Source organism: Bos grunniens, chromosome 29 (genome assembly GCF_055505025.1).
Source record: "Bos grunniens cultivar Pamir isolate PY7600 chromosome 29, Bosgru_T2T1.0, whole genome shotgun sequence".
Taxonomy (NCBI): domain Eukaryota; kingdom Metazoa; phylum Chordata; class Mammalia; order Artiodactyla; family Bovidae; genus Bos; species Bos grunniens.
In genome coordinates this window covers 13,253,068-13,272,553 of record NC_141193.1, presented here as the reverse complement: position 1 = coordinate 13,272,553, position 19,486 = coordinate 13,253,068, and the positions used below count along the sequence as shown (strand labels likewise).

The following is a 19,486-nucleotide window of genomic DNA, read 5'->3' as shown; positions in this document are numbered from 1 at the left end:
ATGCCTTTGGGATTTAACACCCTAGGGCAAGTAGCTTGGACTCCCTCACTAGGTGTAGAAGTCTTAAGGAAGAAAGTTGCCAGGCTAAGACCTTCAAAGAAGAAGGAAGGGAAAGTACGAGGGTAAGAGAGAATTGATGACTTCTGATTTCTTGGGTGCAGTCACTGAGATCTTTGTCTTTCCTCTGATTCTTGTGTCCTGGATTCCCAGAATCATTTCAGTGAGTCTACCTTTTTCTTGAAGCCCTTGGAGTTGGGCTCCTTTCAACTTTTATTCAGACTTGGTTCTAGATCCTTCCCGATCATTGTACACCTCCCAGACCCAAACAGAGGCACCCATTTGTTTCAGCACCATTAAGAGTGAAACCCTTTATTCTTTACTGAGAATAGGGTATGCAGACCACCAAATACAGTTCACCAGCATTCTGGGCAGGAGTGGTCAAAGTGTGAGTGAGTGTGTGTTAGGAGCGGCCTTACTGATTCCTGAACCACTCCCAGGATTTACACTGCCCGTGCCAGGCCAATCCTGTCATTTCCTCGATCAAAGACCGAGAAATACCGCCTCAGGAAGACGTCACCCAGGATCCAGGTCTCTGTAGATGGACTCAATCTGTCCTCTTTAAAGGTGGTATAGCAGTGGCCTCTAGAATCCTGGGGGAGTCAGAGACACACACCAGTCAGCATGAGCCCTTACCGGTGACTCCCCTCAATATCCCAACCTAGAACAATTATTTGTTTTATTTCCCACTTTTGATAAGTATCAAGGGGTTTTCTCAGGAGCAGGGGATATGAGAGTTCATCCAAAATCAAAGAAGGCCAAGACATGAGGTTGCCATGTGGAAGCGTGTGGTGAGCAGAGGACTGGAAGTTGGGGAAACAGAGGAATGAAAAACAACAAAGTCCTTCTGTAGAGCGTAAGGAACTATATTCACTATCCAGTGATAAAACACATGAAAAAGAATAAGAAAATATATATTTTTATGTGTATAACTGAGTCACATTGCTGTGCAGCCGAACTTAACGCCACCCTGAAGATTAGCCACACTTCAATATAATTATTTAGGAAAGAACAAGTGTGTCCATAGTTCCCCTCACTCCCTGTTTCCTTTCTTCTGACTCCTGCTCCTTGTTTTCTCTGCAGAGAATACTTGCTCTCCTCCTGCATCTCCACAATCTGTATTTTATTAAAAACAACTTTATTTTGTATTGGAGCATAGCTGATTAATAATATTCTGAGTTTCATGTGGACAGAAAAGGGACTTAACCATATGTATCCATGTATCCTGGTCCCCAAAATCCCCGTCCCATCCAGGCTGTCATATAACTGAGTGGAATTTCCCGTGCTACACAGCATCCTGTTGTTGGTTATCCATCTTAAATAGAGCAGTGCCCACAACACGTTCTTGAAAACTTAACTAAGGAACTCTGGGAAGTCTCCTTCGCCCCACACTCACCCTCTTTGGCCACTTCTGGCTTGGTTGGGTAACCTACTCTGGTTACCCAACCCCAGTGGTCAGTCCATAGCCCTCATCACCCCTAGTAAGTCCCTAGTGCCCCAGTGCAGACCACCTTGAGATGCCATTTGCATGGAATTCTGTGCAGTTTTGCCTAGAACCCTCCATATGGCTCAATGTGTTTGTGGTTTCCTGCAATTCCCTCCCTTCTTCAAAGCCTTCTTTGAGCCCATCAGCCTGCTCTGAACTCCCACAGGGAGCTGACATGAAGCCTCCACACTGTGCCAGGGCTGAGCAATCACTGTGCATGCTTTATTCACCTTAGCATCCAGCCTCCCCTCAGAGGGGTCGGGTATCCCAACTCACAAAGGAGGCACCTGGCCAGAGCAAGGGGAAATGGCAGCTGAGAACTAGGGTGACCATGTAATTTATCATCAAAACCAGGAAAACTTTGAGAAGGGAAGGAAAACTGTTAACTTATGCTGGGCTATCAGACTGGGACTGTCCCCAGCCATTCTCTTTGTAACATGGTCTATTTCAGGGACTGCTAGAGCTGACTTCCATGTTCATGCACCTAAGGGTTCAGATTGAATTGACGCTCTTTGAGGACTGAGGACCTTAGTGTTCCCCTCTCCTTGTGACTCCCACCATGCCAGCATGGTGTGGCATCTCCACATTTATTTCAGGAAGATCAGTGTCCCAGACTGTCCTTTAATCTCAAGTGGTTGGTTTTCTGGCAGGCACTGGCCCAGCCACAGGGCTCAGCAGCATCTGCAATGGTGTGACATGGCCTGCAGACTCCACCCTCCTCCCAGCAGCAGCCCAAGTGTTCCTGCAAGCTCCAGTTAGAGAAACACCCCTGAGTATTGTCCCCTCACCTTGAGGATGTAGGCTTGAGCTGGCACTGGGTAGTTGATGCCTTTGATGGTGAAGATAATAGGGGGCAGGGTATTGACCGCGGAACATGAAACGTAGTACTGTTAGAGAGAGAGGGAGAGAGGTTGGCCTTGGTGATCCTTGTTGTATGTGAAACCTGAGAGTGACCCTGGGGCATGACCCTCTACCTCGGAACCCCGTGGCATGGCTCTGATGAGCTTCTGTATGTTATTGACCAGTCTTCTTGGGCCTTCAATCAGTGATGTCCCAGTGTCCACAACGGCCTTGCAGCCACCAGAGCAAGCAATAACCTTTCTTTTCATGGAGATGCTGAGAGACAACGGAAGAAAGCGGGCATCAAGGTCACTCTGAGTCTCCCCAGAGCTGCCCCCTTCCCAACTGTCTCCTAAACAGCCCTTCGTCTCTTGCTCTCTTTTCCTTTGCTCTCAACACAGCACCTTTCTTGACATCCTCGAATACAGTACTTGAATACACCAGGCTCTTTTTCACCTTGACACAGGATGGTCTTCCTTCCAAGAAGACTCCACTCCCCTTTGATTAGCAAATTTCTTCTCATTTTCCAGATTCCAGCTTAATTGTATTGTTTTCAGGGAAGTCTTTCTCCCGGTGTTTATCAGTCTCCTGTCTTGGTCACTCTCTGTAGACCCTCCTCATTTCTGCTGCTGCTGCTAACTCACTTCACTCGTGTCCTACTCTGTGTGACCTCATAGAAGGCAGCCCACCAGGCTCTGCCATCCATGGGATTTTCCAAGCAAGAGTACTGGAGTGGGTTGCCATTGCCTTCTCCTCCTCATGTCTAGCATGTACCAAAGTCACAATGCACTATGTGGGCAGGTCACTTCATGTACATCTGCCTTCTCAGATGTGAGGGCAAGTTTTATTCTCCTTGCCTCCCTAAAGTGCCTGGCACACAGTGGATGCCTAATGCTTGTCTGTTTAGTGAGTGAACAAAGACTGAGAAAACAATGAGAAACATCCAGAGAGCTGTAGCTGATGGTGAACAAATATGGGTCACACACAGAGTGAATATGGAGATTCACTGGGGCAGCAGATTCTCATAGTGGTGGGAGAGAGGGAGGGGCTCCTCTGGGAGAGGGTGTCTGCCAGCACTGCTCCTACAACCAGCTCAGACCCTGAGACCCTGGCCAGGAAATACATGACTAGCACACAGAAACCCCAAAGGAGAGGTCGGCTTTTGCCTGAGGGTATCACACAGAATCCTATCAATTATGCCTCTTGTCCTCAGGTCACTCCTGGATCCCACCTTCCTGATTCTGTTATAGCCCCTGTCCCACTTGTGCCCATGACGTAGGGTGTCTTTTTTATTAGTTGCTTTCACGTCTTAAGACTGCAGCCAACCTCTAACCACTTTAGGGTAGCTGCTCCCTAAGGAGACCTGTTTTCTCCATTTGCTCAGGACTTCCCTGTTTTTAAACAGACATTTATCTGTACTGATAACTTCCTATGTCCTAGGTATCCCTCGATTGTTGGTCTTCTTATCATAACTCTGTTCAGGCTGGTGAAATTCTCCCTGATCCTCTGTCCACCACACTGTAGAGTCCTCTAACCCTGCTCCCCACCTCAAAGGGCAGTGGGTGCAGCCCTCTACCAGCAGCACAGACCTCTCGGTGCCTTTTAGGACCCTGATCTGAGCCTGGCTCAGAAGGCCTGGGGATTATGAACCCATGGGTTGTTTGTGTATCCATGTGCTTGTGTGTTTGTTTGTATGTGTGTTTGTATGTGTCTCTGTGTGTGCTTGTGTGTCTCTGACTAGCTATACATGTTTTTATGTGTCTCTGTGTAGGTTTATATGTGTCTGCTTGTGTGTTTCCATGTGTCTGTGTGTCTGTCTGTGTCATTGTGGGTGGTGTATATGTCTGTGTGACTGTGTGTCTAGAATGCATTTGTGTGTGTCTGGCTGTGTCCATGTACAGTAGCAGGAGCATCACTTGGGCTGATCCTCAGAGGGAGAGGCTTACCTGTCCATGTGTACACTCCAGTCGCCTGCTTGGATCAGTGGTATCCAGTTGAGCTCTCCCTTGTAGTAGCGGTGGTCCACCCCACCAAACATCACCACACTGCCCTCCTGCTCGTCTCTGTATGGAGAAGAGGGGCGGGGTGCGGATCCTTGGAGGACAGTAACAACAGCACTGTGTGAGAGCTGTGCTTGTCCACCCATCAAGGCCCTAATAAGGTCTCCATGTACAGATGCAGAAATAGCATCTAGGAGAGAGTGAGATCCAGACTGAGGTCTGTTACTGGCTAGTGAGTGGCACAGAGGAGGTTAGAAGCTGAATCACTTGGCTGGGCTCCACCCGCTATGTCTTCTGAAGATGCCCTGGACCTCCTGCGACCTTAGTGCTCAGAAACCCTCAGAGTACAGGGTGCTGAAGCATTTTGGCTTTCTCTTTGTCCACCTTGTCATTTTTCAGGAAAATCAAGGCCTGGGAGTTCTTATGGTGTGTGTTCTGGTCACCCAGAGTTGCCTCCCCTGGCCTGTGACCTCTACTGTCCAAAAAGCTCCACCTCAGAGCTCAGAAGGGACCCCACCTCTGCTCTCCCTGTCTTGGAATGTTTAATATTTCTTGAACAAGGGGTCTCACACTTTTGTGTCCCACATTTTCAATTTTCACTGGCTCCTACAAACTGGGTAGCTGATCCTGGGCTCCCAGTGAAATGCTAATGAGGAAGGAAGGATATCCATGATCCTTCACCTTCTTTCCTTATCAAATTCATAAGCAAATCCTAATGCCTTTTCCTTCAGTTGATTCCTGTTACCTTCCATTAGTCTTCCATCTCACTCACCCCACCCTAGACCAAGTTACTGGTCTTGAGCTCAGGAGTAGGGTTGTGTTCCAATACAAAGTTATTTATAAAAGCCAGTGGTGAAGCCAGGTAGGGCCCTGGGGCCATAGTAATCCTGGGTTAGATTATCTCACAGGATAATTCTTTATCAAGTGTTCTATAATTTTCATGCAACTGAAAGCATCTTACAGCTAATTTGGAGAAAGGGATTGTCCATCTCAGACTTACTTGCTCAAGTAGAAGGCAAAAACAGGCTCAGAAATGGCACCTTGATTCCTCAGGTTGTCAAAGATGGGAATGGCTCCAGAGAAGGATAGTTTGGGGTAGTTCAAGCCCATGACGCCATCAAAAGGTATACCATCAAACCCAAGTTCCACCACACTTAGACCGAATGGCTGGTCAGTACTTACAAGGTCCCCAATCTGTGGGAGAGAAGAGTGTTCCCACTACAGGTATGTGAAAAGGGGCTAGGACGGGGCTAGGGTGCATTGCCATAAAATCCTCAGAAAAGAATTGAGGATGGGCTCTGTCTTCGGTGGCCCACAGATGGTTAGACCAAGATGGGAGGGGAATTTGGGTTCCATTTGAGAGAAGCTGTGAATTTTAAAACATCTGCCCCTCTGAAAAACACCACCTGAGTGAGTCAAATTGGCCTCGTGGCTTCTGTACAGGTGGGGCAACCAAGAGTCAGGCCAGGTCCCATTGGTGCCACCTTATGGACAAAACAATCGAGAGCAAGATAGCCTTCTCTTTGGCATCACTATGACCTAATAACGAATGGACTGCATTCTCTATAATGTACTGGGAATTCTGCATCTGTCCAGGAAGACAGAAGCCGAAAGCACAATCTTCCTTGCAGGGTTCTATGAAATTACTGCCTGGGAAATTCCCTTTTGGGGATACGTGTGTATTTGTGTGAGTGTGTATGAGAGAGAAAGAGAGAGAGCAGAACTACTCAAGTACTTTGGGCGAGGCAGGCCATAGGTTTATTAGACTCTCAAGGGTCGTCTAGAGTGAGAACTCATTTATCAGGCCCCTTGACTTCTCAGGCCTCCAGTTTCCCACTCTGGATACCTGAAGCCCTTGTCTGCCCTTAGGGTCCCCAGATCAGTTTTATCCTGTCCCCAAACGCCTTACAGCAACTTCAGTCCTGAAAAGCCAGCCTAACTCCACCATTTACCACATGTGTGCCCTCAGCAAGGCCCTTGCTGTCTGCACCTCAGTTTCTCATATGTCAGAGAAACTAATCAGAGTAACTGCTGTGTGGGGTTGTTGCAGAATTAAACCACTTATCACCTGAAAAAGCCTGGAACAGTCTGTGAAGATAAAAGTGGGTGCTTTTTTTTTTTTTTTTCAAACAAGTCCATAGAAGCGAGACACCGAGCCAACTGTGACACCTCCCGAGTGGTCCGCGTTGTACTGGGCACTTGACTTCCCTGACTCAGGACCAGCTCAGTAGGTCAAAAGTGGGTGCTTTTATCCCCTCTTCCCACACCCAGAAAAATGAGCCTTGAACTGCTCATAGGTAGAGCAGCTGCAAGTCCACACCTCAAGCGACTCTCTGGGTTAGCTAATCTGTTTGCTCATGTGTCACCACAGGCACTGCCTCCCCAGGGACATGATCCTATGGATAAGATGGCCAATACCTATGTGAGATAGGCTAGGAAGTGTCCTGCCAGATAGTCCTGCCTCTGTTTTGCAAGAAGTGGTCACTCCACAGCCAGTCCTGACTCAGCATTTGTTACACTGTTACCCGAACTGTGTCATGAACAACAACTCCTTTCATCCTTCCAGAACCGTAGTTGATGCTGAAGGTCTTTTTGGTAGGCCGGAAGGTGGAAGAATCAAAATGTCTGAACATAACATGTGTAGCTGCAGACACAAGGGATGAGTGTCATCAGGTGCCAAGGGTGGAAACAGGGTGGCAGGGCAAGTGAAAGATGGTCCAAGAACGGGGTGTCTATACTCACAACAGGTTGGGCTGGTGCAAAAGACGGAGGTCACCCACAAGTCAGATGAGCCTGTGTCAAAGATAACCTGGAATTCTTGAGGGGGTGTTCCAATGGTGATGTTACCCACGTAGAGCCTCTATAGGGAAAAGGAGGGAGTGGGTTAGTGCTGAACTGGCTACCGACTGTTCCCACACTGATGCCTCCCTCTGGGTATCACATATCTCTTGAGATCACTTTCTAACCACTGTGCAGCTCACAGACTTTGGTCACAGAGGTATCTGCATTTGATATATTTTTCCTGTGCTACATTGTATGCAGGATATTGACTCTATGACCAGGCATTGAAGTGGTACCTCCTGCATGGGAAGCCCAGAGGCATAACCACTGGACATCCAGGAATGCTGGACACACAGGGTAGTCTGGGTGCCTTCACTTGAGAAGCTGTGTAGTCTCTTCAAACCCAGCCTTAGCAACCCCTTCTCCAGGAGGTCCTTTTTGATCAACCTCTGCCACTACCTCTAAACTCAGCCCACATGCAATCAACACCACACAGGTGACCCTTTCACTTGACATGTATTTACTCTTTGCCTATCTCTCAGGCTGTCATGGACATTCTTGAAGACAAAATAAGCCCTTTGGCTAATCTAAAAACAGTAACCAATGTGTTAGATTCTTATGGCCTTAAACAGACTACTGGTTCAATAAATTTTTACTGCTGTGTTTCTTGCATCTGTGGAAACTGAATTCCTCTACCTGAGGATTCACAATTGCTTTGCAGTTGGTTGTACCTTTTGATCAGTGATGGTTCACTCTTCATCTGTAACTGAGTGGCTCACTTAGTTCAGAAGGAACAATCGCCCTCAAACTAATGACACATCTTTGAAATAGAAATGGATATTTACCTGCCACCTGGTAATTGCCAGGCCCAGTCACAAAGACTGACAATTAAGGGTAAGAGTGCCTTCTCCTCTGGGTGGGGTCCCTGTTTTCCAGTGTCTCTGCCTCCTGCAGGAACCCCAACTCCAACATCCCACTTGGCACCTCCAGATGAGCCCCGGTGCTAGGCTAGAGCACCAGGGGGCGCTGTGAAGCACTATTCTCCCAAAATACTCACATCCTGGATGTTTCTCAAGGGGTGAAAATTTAGATTTGAGCCACGAGAAGAAATCTGGGACAGTCTGTAAGCATGTTCCTTCAGGAAATTGTTCAGGATGTTTTTTCCACTGAGGGTTTTTCTCATGGTCTTCACTCTCCTTAGAGGTATTCTTTCACCAAGCATGTGACAAAGAAAACAAAGAAGATGCTACAACAAGCTGTCAGTGTTAAGGTATAACTGTTATTGTAATGGCCATGTATACTTTCTAATCATGTTATGAGGCACAATATTATCAGAATTTTATGCATATACCATGGCAAGGACATAGATTTGAATACAGGTTCTGTTCTGCATTCTTGGGTAAGCCATTTGACAATGTGGTGTCTCAGTCTCCCCTTCAGTAAAATGGTGAAATGTAACAACAAACCCACAAATAGAATATCTTGGGGATAAGTGAAGTGATGGCTATAAGGTACTTGATAAATAGGAAGTCTCAACAATGACAGCCATTAGCATTGCTGTTGCCATCCTACTCTATCCATCTCATAGAACCTCAAGGAAGGAGGTAGAAGGGGGACTCTTATCCTCTTTTAAAAGGGAGCAATTTGAAATGCAAGAGGTTTCTGAGTTGGCTGTGGTCACAGTGCTTGTCAGATATAAATCAGTGTATATAAAACAGTGTATCTTTCTCCAAGTTGAAAGAGAAGAGAGAGTTGAAAGAAGAATCCAAGTTATAGTGAGGGAAATTCAGATGCTTGGGAAGGAAAGATGAATTAAATGAAAAATTAAAAGAAAACAACTCAGAGAGAAATACACTCCCAGTGACTTCCAAAGAGATGGAGAGATAAATGACAGTGATACAGAGATGCAGACATAGACATATACACACTGAAGTAGACAGGAAAAAAAGAGGACATGTTGAATAAAATGTAGAAAAGTGCTATTCCACAGGACCACATCGACATCTGCATAGACTGTGCACTGAACAGTTGCAAGGAGTTGCATTTTCAATAGGTCACGACTTGACTGGACCCCAAGAATTGTGCAGCCATGCATATCGACATAAGACCTTGGCATCTACAGTTCCTAGAGCAAGTTACAAAGAAAGAGTTGGACTTTAAGATTCTTAGGGAGATATTCCATTCCCTTCTAAACCTGATGGGTGGAAGAATAATCAGATGAAAACAAAAATCTGAGAAAGGAATATGATGTGGCTTACTGTCCCCATACTTACTTGACTATGCACTCTGAGAAGGCCACCAGCCCGAGGAGCACAAGCCACTTCATGCTTCCTTCCTGGCTCCAAGTACTTGGGGAAGTTTGGGTTCCTAGCGTGTAGTGGTGACCAAGAGCCCCTAGTTATATATGCTCTGACCTACCCTAGTTTTCCCGTTTAGGCCACTAAAAGATCTGAAATAAACACAAAGGTCTCGATAAAATCTTTACCTTCATCAGTGTCCTTGGCGAGTAGCCTTTGAAGCTTCTCAGAATAGAGAGAATTGAAGTGTAATCTCTTCGTTGAAGCTTGGCTAGAAAATCAAAGTGATCTGCATGGACATCTACAAAGATGGAGAACCTTGCCTACTTGGAGAAAAAAACTAAAAACATCATGAAAATGGATACTAGGGGCCATGCTCGACATCTGTGGCTTCATGTCATATTCCTAGCCACTTCATGAGATTTGCATTGCTGTCTTCATTGGAGAGGAGATTGCTAGGAGGGTAAGTTGTCAAATGGCAAAGTGAAGACCTCAGGGGCAGCCCAGGGACATACAACTGGCTTTAGTTAGTGGGTCTAATGTCAGATATCAGGGGCATCTGTGATGCCAGTCTGCATCAAAAATTTAGGGCAGAGTGGTACATCAATTGCATGGTTTCAGTATTGGAAGTAAGGTCATATGGACCCACAAGATATTTTATATCATTCAACAACTGTACAAGGAAGAACTGTGTGCTAGGTTCTGGGTTAAAGGTTTCAAAGTCAAAGTTGATCAAGACAAAAGTAGTCTTTACCTTAAGAGAGCTAGCAGTCTAGTTCTCACTAGACTCATGTCCCCAGGAGGCAGGAGATATGATACTAGGACTAGGTGACCCTGTTGGACTCTGGGCAGCACAGGCCTTACCACTGGGGGCAGCCTTACCTCCACTTCACCCATGCTGGAAAGCAGGCCAGTTGGCCATGTTTTCAAGAGAATCAGAAGTCTGGATATTTATGTACAATCTACTGCTTTTAATATTAGCAACTAATTTTTTTTTTTCCTGAAAAAACAGTGGGAATGAAATCTCCCCAGCTATGTGCTAGAATTAGCTTTCAGTCTATGCAGGTTTTTATTTCTGTCCTAGAGTTGGGAGTGCAGTGAGGACAGAGAGGAATTTGATTCATGTTGGTTGATTTACAAAGAGAATGAATGCATACTAAACATGCTGACTCACTGGAAAAGACCTTGATATTAGGAAAGATTGAAGGCAGGAGGAGAAGCGGAAGACAGAGGATGAGATGGTTGGATGGTATCACCAAGTCGATGGACATGAGCTTGCACAAGCTCCGGGAGCTGGTGATGGATAGAGAAGTCTGGCATGCTGCAGTCTATGGCATTGCAAAGAGACAGACACAACTGAAAGACTGAACTGAATTGAACAAATTGAGAACAAAGACTAATAAATCAAATTGCATCAAGTTGTTGACTAGCTACCTATAACAACACATTACTTAAATGGCTTTAAAATTCAGACTTATGACTCTACATTCAGAGTGGAATATCTTCTAAGGAAAAACAAAAATACTGCCCATCAAAAACAAAACCAAAGAAAACCAAAAGAAATAAGGAAAGAAATCTGAAACTATATTCAACAACTTCAGTTCAGTTCAGTTGCTCAGTCATGTCTAACTCTTTGTGAGCTCATGAACGGCAGCACACAAGGCCTCCCTGTCCATCACCAACTCCCGGAGTCCACACATACTCATGTTCATTGAGTTTGTGATGCCATCCCACCATCTCATCCTTTGTCATCCACTTCTCCTCCTGCCCTCAATCTTTCCCAACATCAGGGTCTTTTCAAATGAGTCAGCTCTTCACATCAGGTGGCCAAAGTATTGGAGTTTCAGCTTCAGCATCAGTCCTTCCAGTGAACATTCAGGACTGATTTCCTTTAGGACGGACTGGTTGGATCTCCTTGCAGTCCAAGGGACGCTCAAGAGTCTTCTCCAACATCACAGTTCAAAAGCATCAATTCTTCGGGGCTCAGCTTTCTTTATAGTCCAACTCTCACATCCATATATGACCACTGGAAAAACCATAGCCTTGAGTACACGGACCTTTGTTGACATAGTAATATTTCTGCTTTTGAATATGCTATCTAGGTTGGTCACAACTTTCCTTCCAAGGTGTAAGCGTGTTTTAATTTCATGGCTGCACTCAACATCTGCAGTGATTTTGGAGCCCAGAAAAATGAAGTCAACTACTGTCTCTACTGTTTCCCCATCTATTTGCCATGAAGTGATGGGACCAGATGCCATGATCTTAGTTTTCTAAATGTTGAGCTTTAAGCCATCTTTTTCACTCTCCTCTTTCACCTTCATCAAGATGTTCTTTCATTCTTCTTCACTTTCTGCCATAAGAGTGATGCCATCTGCATATCTGAGGTTATTGATATTTCTCCCAGCAATCTTGATTCCAGCCTGTGCTTCTTCCAGCCCAGCGTTTTCATGATGTACTCTGCATATAATTTAAATAAGCAGGGTGACAATATACAGCCTTGATGTACTCCTTTCCTATTTTGAACCAGTCTGCTGTTCCATATCCAGTGCTAACTGCTGATTCCTGACCTGCATATAGATTTCTCAAGACGCAGGCCAGGTGGTCTGGTATTCCCATCTCTTTAAGAATTTTCCACATTTTATTGTGATCCACACAGTCAAAGGCTTTTGCATAGTCAGTGAAGCAAAAGTAGGTGTTTTTCTGGAATTCTCTTGCTGTTTCGATAATCCACTGGGTGTTGGCAATACGATCTCTGGTTCCTCTGCCTTTTCTAAAACCAGCTTGGTCATCTGGAAATTCATGGTTCATGCGTTGCTGAAGCCTGGCTTGGAAAATTTTAAGCATTACTTTACTAGCGTGTGAGATGAGTGCAATTTTGCTGTAGTTTGAGCATTCTTTGGCACTGCCTTTCTTTGGGATTGGAATGAAAACTGACCTTTTCCAGTCCTGTGGCCACTGCTGAGTTTTCCAAATTTGCTGGCATATTGAGTACAGCACTTTCACAGCATCATCTTTCAGGATTTGAAAGAGCTCAACTGGCATTCCATCAGCTCCACTAGCTTTGTTCGTAGTGATGCTTCCTAAGGCCCATTAGACTTCCCATTCCAGGATGTCTGGCTGTAGGTGACTGATTACACCATCGTGATTATCTGGGTGGTGAAGATAATTTTTGTACAGTTCTTCTGTGTATTCTTGCCACCTGTCTTAATATCTTCTGTTTCTGTTAGGTCCATATCATTTCTGTCCTTTACTGAGCTTATCTTTGCATGAAATATTCCTTTGGTATTTCTAATTTTCTTGAAGATATCTCTAGTCTTTCCCATTCTATTGTTTTCCTCTATTTCTTGCGTTGATTGCTGAGGAAGGCTTTCTTTCGTATCTCTCCTTGCTATTCTTTGGAACTCTCCATTCAAATGCTATATCTTTGTTTTTCTCCTTTGTTTTTTGCTTCCCTTATTTTCACAGCTATCTGTAAGGCCTTCTCAGACAGCCATTTGGCTTTTTTGCATTTATATTTCTTGGGGATGGTCTTGATTCCTGTCTCCTGTACAACGTCATGAACCTCCATCCATAGTTCATCAGGCACTCTGTCTATTAGATCTAGTCCCTTAAATCTACTTCTCACTTCCACTGAATACTCCTAAGGGATTTGATTTAGGTCATACATGAATGGTCTAGTGCTTTTCTCCACTTTCTTCAATTTCAATCTGAATTTGGCAAAAGGAGTTCATGATCTGAGCCACCATCAACTCCAAGTCTTGTTTTTGTTGACTGTATACAGCTTCTCCATCTTTGGCTGCAAAGAATATAATCAGTCTAATTTTGGTGTCGACCATCTGGTGATGTCCATGTGTAGAGTCTTCTCTTGTGTTGTTGGAAGAAGGTGTTTTCTATGACCAGTGCATTCTCTTGGCAGAACTCTATTAGCCTTTGCCCTGCTTCATTCTGTACTCCAAGACCAAATTTGCGTGTTATTCCTGGTGTTTCTTGACTTCCTACTTTTGCATTCCAGTCCCCTATAATGAAAAGGACATCTTTTGGGGGGTGTTAGTTCTAGAAGGTCTTGTACGTCTTCATAGAATTGTTCAACTTCAGCGTTACTGATCGGGGCATAGACTTTGATTACTGTGATATTGAATTTTTTGACTTGGAAATGAACAGAGATCATGCTGTCATTATTGAGATTGCATCCAAGTAGTGCATTTCAGACTCTTTTGTTGACTATGATGTCTACTCCATTTCTTCAAAGGGATTCCTGCCCACACTAGTTGACATTTGGTCATCTGATTTGAATTCACCCATTCCAGTCCATCTTGGTTCGTTGATTCCTAGAATATCTGTTTTCACTCTTGTCATCTCCTGTTTGACCACTTCCAATTTGCCTTGATTCATGGACCTAACAATCCAAGTTCCTATGCAATACCGCTCTCTACAGCATCGATCTCGCTTCTATCACCAGTCCCATCCACAACTGGATGTTTTCTTTGCTTTGGCTCCATCCTTTCATTCTTTCTGGAGTTATTTCTCCACTGATCTCCAGTAGCATATTGGGCACCTACCGACCTGGGGAGTTCATCTTTCAGTGTCCTATCTTTTTGCCTTACCATACTGTTTATGGAGTTCTCAAGGTAAGAATATTGAAGTGGTTTGCCATTCCCTTTTCCAGTGGACCACATTTTGTCAGACGTCTCCACCATGACCCATCCATCTTGGGTGGCCCCACATGGCATGGCTTAGCTCATTGAGTTAGACAAGGCTGTGATCTGTGTGACAGATTGGCTAGTTGTCTGTGATTGTGGTTTCAGTCTGTCTGCCCTCAGATGCCCTCTCCCAGTTCCTACCATCTTACTTGGATTTCTTTACCTTGGATGTGGGTTATCTCTTCACGGCTGCTCCAGCAAAGTGCAGGCGCTGCTCCTTACCTTGGGAGTAAGGTAGCTCCTCTTGGTTGCCACGCCTAATTTGGACATGGGGTAGTTCCTCTCCACCGTGCTTCTGCACTGCTGTTGCAGCTGCCACACATCTGCAGCATCATCGCATCTGTGGTGAGCAATAATTCAACAACTTATTGTTCCTCATATTGTTTCTGTTATTGTGACAGAATCGTATGTATGTTAACAGGTAAAAGCAAGACAATAATTAAAACTAATGTTCTGAATTAAGTCTTTCAGTGGCTAGAAAATGAGGTTCACACATAACATAAAGAAATTTAATTCAAACCCTGCTGTCTTAAATCTTGAACTGAAAGCATAAGTTTGTACCAACTAATTATACTCCTTTTTTTTTAATTTTAAGGAAAATGTGTACTTCCTCCTCTGACCACTGTAAAGCTGAGAGGCAATGACAACTTGATAACAGTGACCTATTCTGAGGTCTAACATGTAGCTTCTAAATACATTTCCCATCAGACGATCTTAAAGAGATGACTGATTTCAGAACTAGTTAAAGAAATGCACAAAATAATCTTGGGAATCTTGAAGAACCAGAAACCTGAGGGACTTCAGAGACCAATGGGGACTGGACAGAAAGTTTAGGAATCCAAATGAAAAGGCCAAACATCTACCAGTTTGTTGGGCAGAATGATGTTTCTGCTTCTCAACACACTGTTTATGTTTCTCATAGCTTTCCTGCAAAGAAGCAATCACCTTCTGATTTCATGGCTGCAGGCACCATCAGCAGTGGTTTTAGAGGCTAAGATGAAGAAATTTGTCTCTGCTGCCACCTTTCCTCCTTCTACTTGCCATGAAGGTTGGGGCTGGATCCCATGATCTTAGTTTTTTAATATTTAATTTTATGATGGCCAAAAGTGTCCAAATGTTATTAGACAACATTTAATTTGTCACTATGATAGATTGCTAGGGCACCAACTCACCATACTGAGCACTGAGAAAGGAAAATAATCATTAATATTTATGCTATTTTTGTTTCTATTAAGTATAGGTTATGTAACTACAAATGGTTCCAGGGAAACAAGCTAGACTGTCCCTTCTGGGGGTGATGAGAGAGTGTTGGGGAGCAGCTATAATACAGATGAAGCCTCACTCACTGGCCTGCAGCTCACCTCCTGCTGTGGAGGTCTGGTTCCTAATAGACCAAGGACTGGTACTGGTCCTGACTCACTGTGATGGTATTGTTGATGCCTGCTCTAAACTCAATAGTGGGATATTCTGTAAAACAAACCACCCTGCTTCCTCCCAGTTTCTGAACAAATGAATGCCATTAAAATTGGGAGAGGAACAGTTATTTCATCTTAAAGGAGAACAACCAAGTGCAACATATGACTACATTCTTTCAATAAACTGTGAAAAGACATCTGCTTTTTGAGAATCAGGGGGAAAATTCAACTAAATAACCTAAATAAATACATAAAGTCTAATAAATAAGCTAGCTCTACACCTAAAGCAACTAGAAAAGGAAGAAATGAAGAACCCCAGGGTTAGTAGAAGTAAAGAAATCTTCAAAATTAACGCAGAAATAAATGCAAAAAGAAAAAAAAAAAAAGAGGCCATAGCAAAAATTAACAAAGCAAAAATCTGGTTCTCTGAGAGGATAAATAAAATTGAAAAACCATTAGACAGACTCATCAAGAAAAAAAGGGAGAAAAATCAAATCAATAAAATTAGAAATGAAAATGGAGAGATCACAACAGACAACATAGATATACAAAGGATCATAAGAGACTACTATCAGCAGTTATATGCCAATAAAATGGACAACCTGGAAGAAATGGACAAATTCTTAGAAAAGTACAACTTTCCAAAACTGAACCTGGAAGAATTAGAAAATCATAACACACACATCACAAGCACGGATATTGAAACTGTAATCAGAAATCGTCCAGCAAACAAAAGCCCAGGACCTGATGGCTTCACAGATGAATTCTACCAAAATTTTAGAGAAGATCTAAACCTATCCTGCTCAAACTCTTCCAGAAAATTGCAGAGGAAGGTAAACTTTCAAACTCATTCTATGAGGCCACCATCACCCTAATAGCAAAACCTGACAAAGATGTTACAAAATGAAAATTACAAGCCAATATCACTGATGAACATAGATCATAGATCAAGTCGACACATATTTGGTAATTAAACAGCAAGCATAGAAAGGTTTCTAAGGCAACTGTAGGTAATTTAAACATGAGGGGCCAAATGGGGACAGTTTAATTTAACAGGCTGAGATTGGACTGTACAGGTTGCCATAGCAGTTGCTATGACAAGAAGGCACAACAGCTACTTGTTGCTACACTGGAGATGTGGGAAACTGAAAAGAGACCAAAAGCCTTACAACTCTCCTTGCAGTGTGATTTCAGGCTAGAAGTAGTTGATAAGGAAAGGCTGACTGATAAGGCTGGGAAGGGAGTAATCTGAGCCAGTAATCAGTAGCTCTTGTTGGAGGCCAAAAAACAGAAGCATCGGTTCAGTCAGAGTTCTGTGCCATGGTTCAGAGATAGATGTCATTTGGCTTGAATCAATATTTAGCCTTGGGGATGGCAGCCATAACCTCTAAACAGATTTCCTTCTTCCCAGGTGGCAGAATAATTCATATTTGTTCCAGAGTCAGGAACCCAGAAAGCAATCTCAGGGGCATTTTTTCTTAGCAGGCACACATGCAATCTAGAAAGTGGAACTATAATCATGGTGCCCATTTTCCAGTTGAGAAAACTGAGGTTAAGAGACTTGATCAAGGTCACACAGCTAAGCATATGAAAAGCCAATCACAAGCCCAGGTTAACAGTCCTCAAATTCTGTGTTTTTGTTCAACATTCACTGGGAGTGGTGGGTGGTGATCTGGCAACAATATTTAGGCAGAAGCAAGCAGCATTCAGGCTTAAATTGTAGTAAGTAAGGAAAACCACTAGACCATTAAGCTATGACCTAAATCAAATACATTATGAATTCATAGTGGAGATGAATAATAGATGCCAGGGATTAGTTCTGTTTACCTGAAGAACTATGGATGAAGGTTTGTAACATTGTACAGAAGGTGGTCACCAAAACCATCCCCAAGAAAAACAAATGTGAGAAGGAAAAGGGGTTGCCTGAGGAGGCCTTAAAAACAGCTGAGAAAATAAGAGAAGTGAAAGGCAAAGGAGAAAGGGAAAGATATACTCAATGGAATGCAGACTTCCAGAAAATAGCAAGGAGAGATTTGAAAATCTTCATAAGTGAACAGTGCAAGAATTAGAGGAAAACAATAGAATTGTAAGGAGTATAGATTGCTTCAGGAAAATTGGAGCTACTAGAGGAACACTTCATGCAAGGATGGGCACAATAAAGGACAGAAAATTCAAAGATCTAACAGAAGCAGATGAGATTAAGAAGAGGTGGCAAGAATGTACAGAAGAACTGTAAAAAAACAATCATAATGACCGGGATGGGGATGATGTTTGGGTCACTCACGTAATGCCAGATATACTGGAGTATGAAGTCAAGTGGGCCTTAGGAAGCATCACTACAAACAATGATAGGGCAGGTGATGGAATTCCAGCTGAGCTATTTAAAAATCCTAAAGAATGAGGCTGTAAAAGTGCTGCATTCAGTATGTCACCAAATTTGGAAAACTCAGCAGTGTCCACAGTACTGGAAAAGGTCAGTTTTCATTCCAATCCAAATGAAAGGCAATTCCAAAGAATGTTGAAACTATCATGCAACTGTGCTCATCTCACTTGCTAGCAAGGTAATGCTCAAAATCCTTCAAGCTAAGCTTCAACTTTACATGAACTGAGAGCTTTCAGATATACAAGCTGATTTGAGGAACCAGAGATCAAAATGCCAACATCCATTGGATCATAGAGAAAGCAAGGGAATCCCAAAAAGCATTTCTGTCTGCTTCACTGACTATGCTAAATTCTTTCACTATGTGGACCACAACAAACAGTGGAAAATTCTTAAGGAAATGGGAGTACCAGATCACCTTACCTGTCTCCTGAAAAGTCTGTATGTAGGTCAAAAATTGGCAGTTAGAATCAGACACGGAAAAACTGAAAGATTTAAAACTGGGAAAGAAGCAGGCCAAGGTGTAAATTCTCACTCTGGTTATTTAACTTCTATATAGGATACATCATTTGATATGCTGGACTGCATAATTACCAAGCTGGAATAAAGATTGCTGGGAGAAATATCAACATCCACAGATATGAAGATGACACTTCTCTAATGGCAGAATGCAAAGAACTAAAGAGCCTCTTGATGAGGAGAGAAGATGCAAAAACTGGCTTAAAACTCAACATTCAAAAAACTATTCACAAGATATATTCAACATTCATGGCATCCGGTCAAACCACTTCATGTCAAATAGATGAGGGAAAAGTGGAAACAGTGGCAGATATTATTTTCTTGGGCTCCAAAACCACTATGGACCTTTACTTAAGCCACAAAATTAAAAGACACTTGCTCCTTGGAAGGAAGAAAGGATATGAAAAACCTGGACAGTGTATTAAAAAGCAGAGACTCACTTTGCTACCGAGGTCTCTATTGTCAAAGCTATGATTTTTCCAGTAATCATGTACAGATGTGTGATTTGGACCATAAGAAAGGGTGAATGGCAAAATTGAGCTTTCAAACTGCGGTGCTTGAGAAGATTCTTGATAGTCCCTTATAAAACAAGGAGATCAAACCAGTCAATTTGAAAGGAAATCAAACTCTGACCCCTGCTGACTCAGCTGAGACATCTTCTGAGGGCCTCCAGGTGGAAAGAACGGATGCTTCCACTGCAAAAGTGCCTAACCATGGCAGCTCCAAGCAAATAGTTTGTAGCTCCACCCCTGGAGGAAGCTCAGAAAGGCTGAAGGCTCTGTGTACCCTGGGTTCACCGATACATGTGTTGCATTCTCCCCATCAGCATTGGAGGCCAAGGAAGTGGCATTCTGTGCCCTGGAGGCGGGGTATGGCTCAGGGATCCACTGGGGCCACCACTTACCAAGTAGGACTGGAAAGGACAGAGCAGGCATATGTGGCAGAGACCTGGTGAGTGGGGTGTGGGGCAAAAGGGAACCCACTCTGCATGAAGTACCTCACCCAAAATCC

General features: G+C 43.7%; 1 protein-coding gene across 1 annotated transcript; it reads right to left on the bottom strand.

Moving 5' to 3' along the window:
- Positions 1-353: 353 nt before the first annotated feature.
- On the bottom strand, positions 354-9,523 carry LOC147342138 (pregnancy-associated glycoprotein 1-like). The gene is made up of 9 exons (XM_086383770.1): positions 9,438-9,523; positions 8,222-8,372; positions 7,126-7,243; positions 6,909-7,027; positions 5,384-5,577; positions 4,330-4,446; positions 2,518-2,659; positions 2,332-2,430; positions 354-650 (listed from the first exon to the last, which is right to left on the bottom strand). The coding sequence occupies exons 1-9, from the start codon at positions 9,488-9,490 to the stop codon at positions 501-503; spliced, it is 1,143 nt and encodes a 380-aa protein (XP_086239896.1). The 5' UTR covers positions 9,491-9,523; the 3' UTR covers positions 354-500.
- Between the last annotated feature and the right edge of the window lie 9,963 nt (positions 9,524-19,486).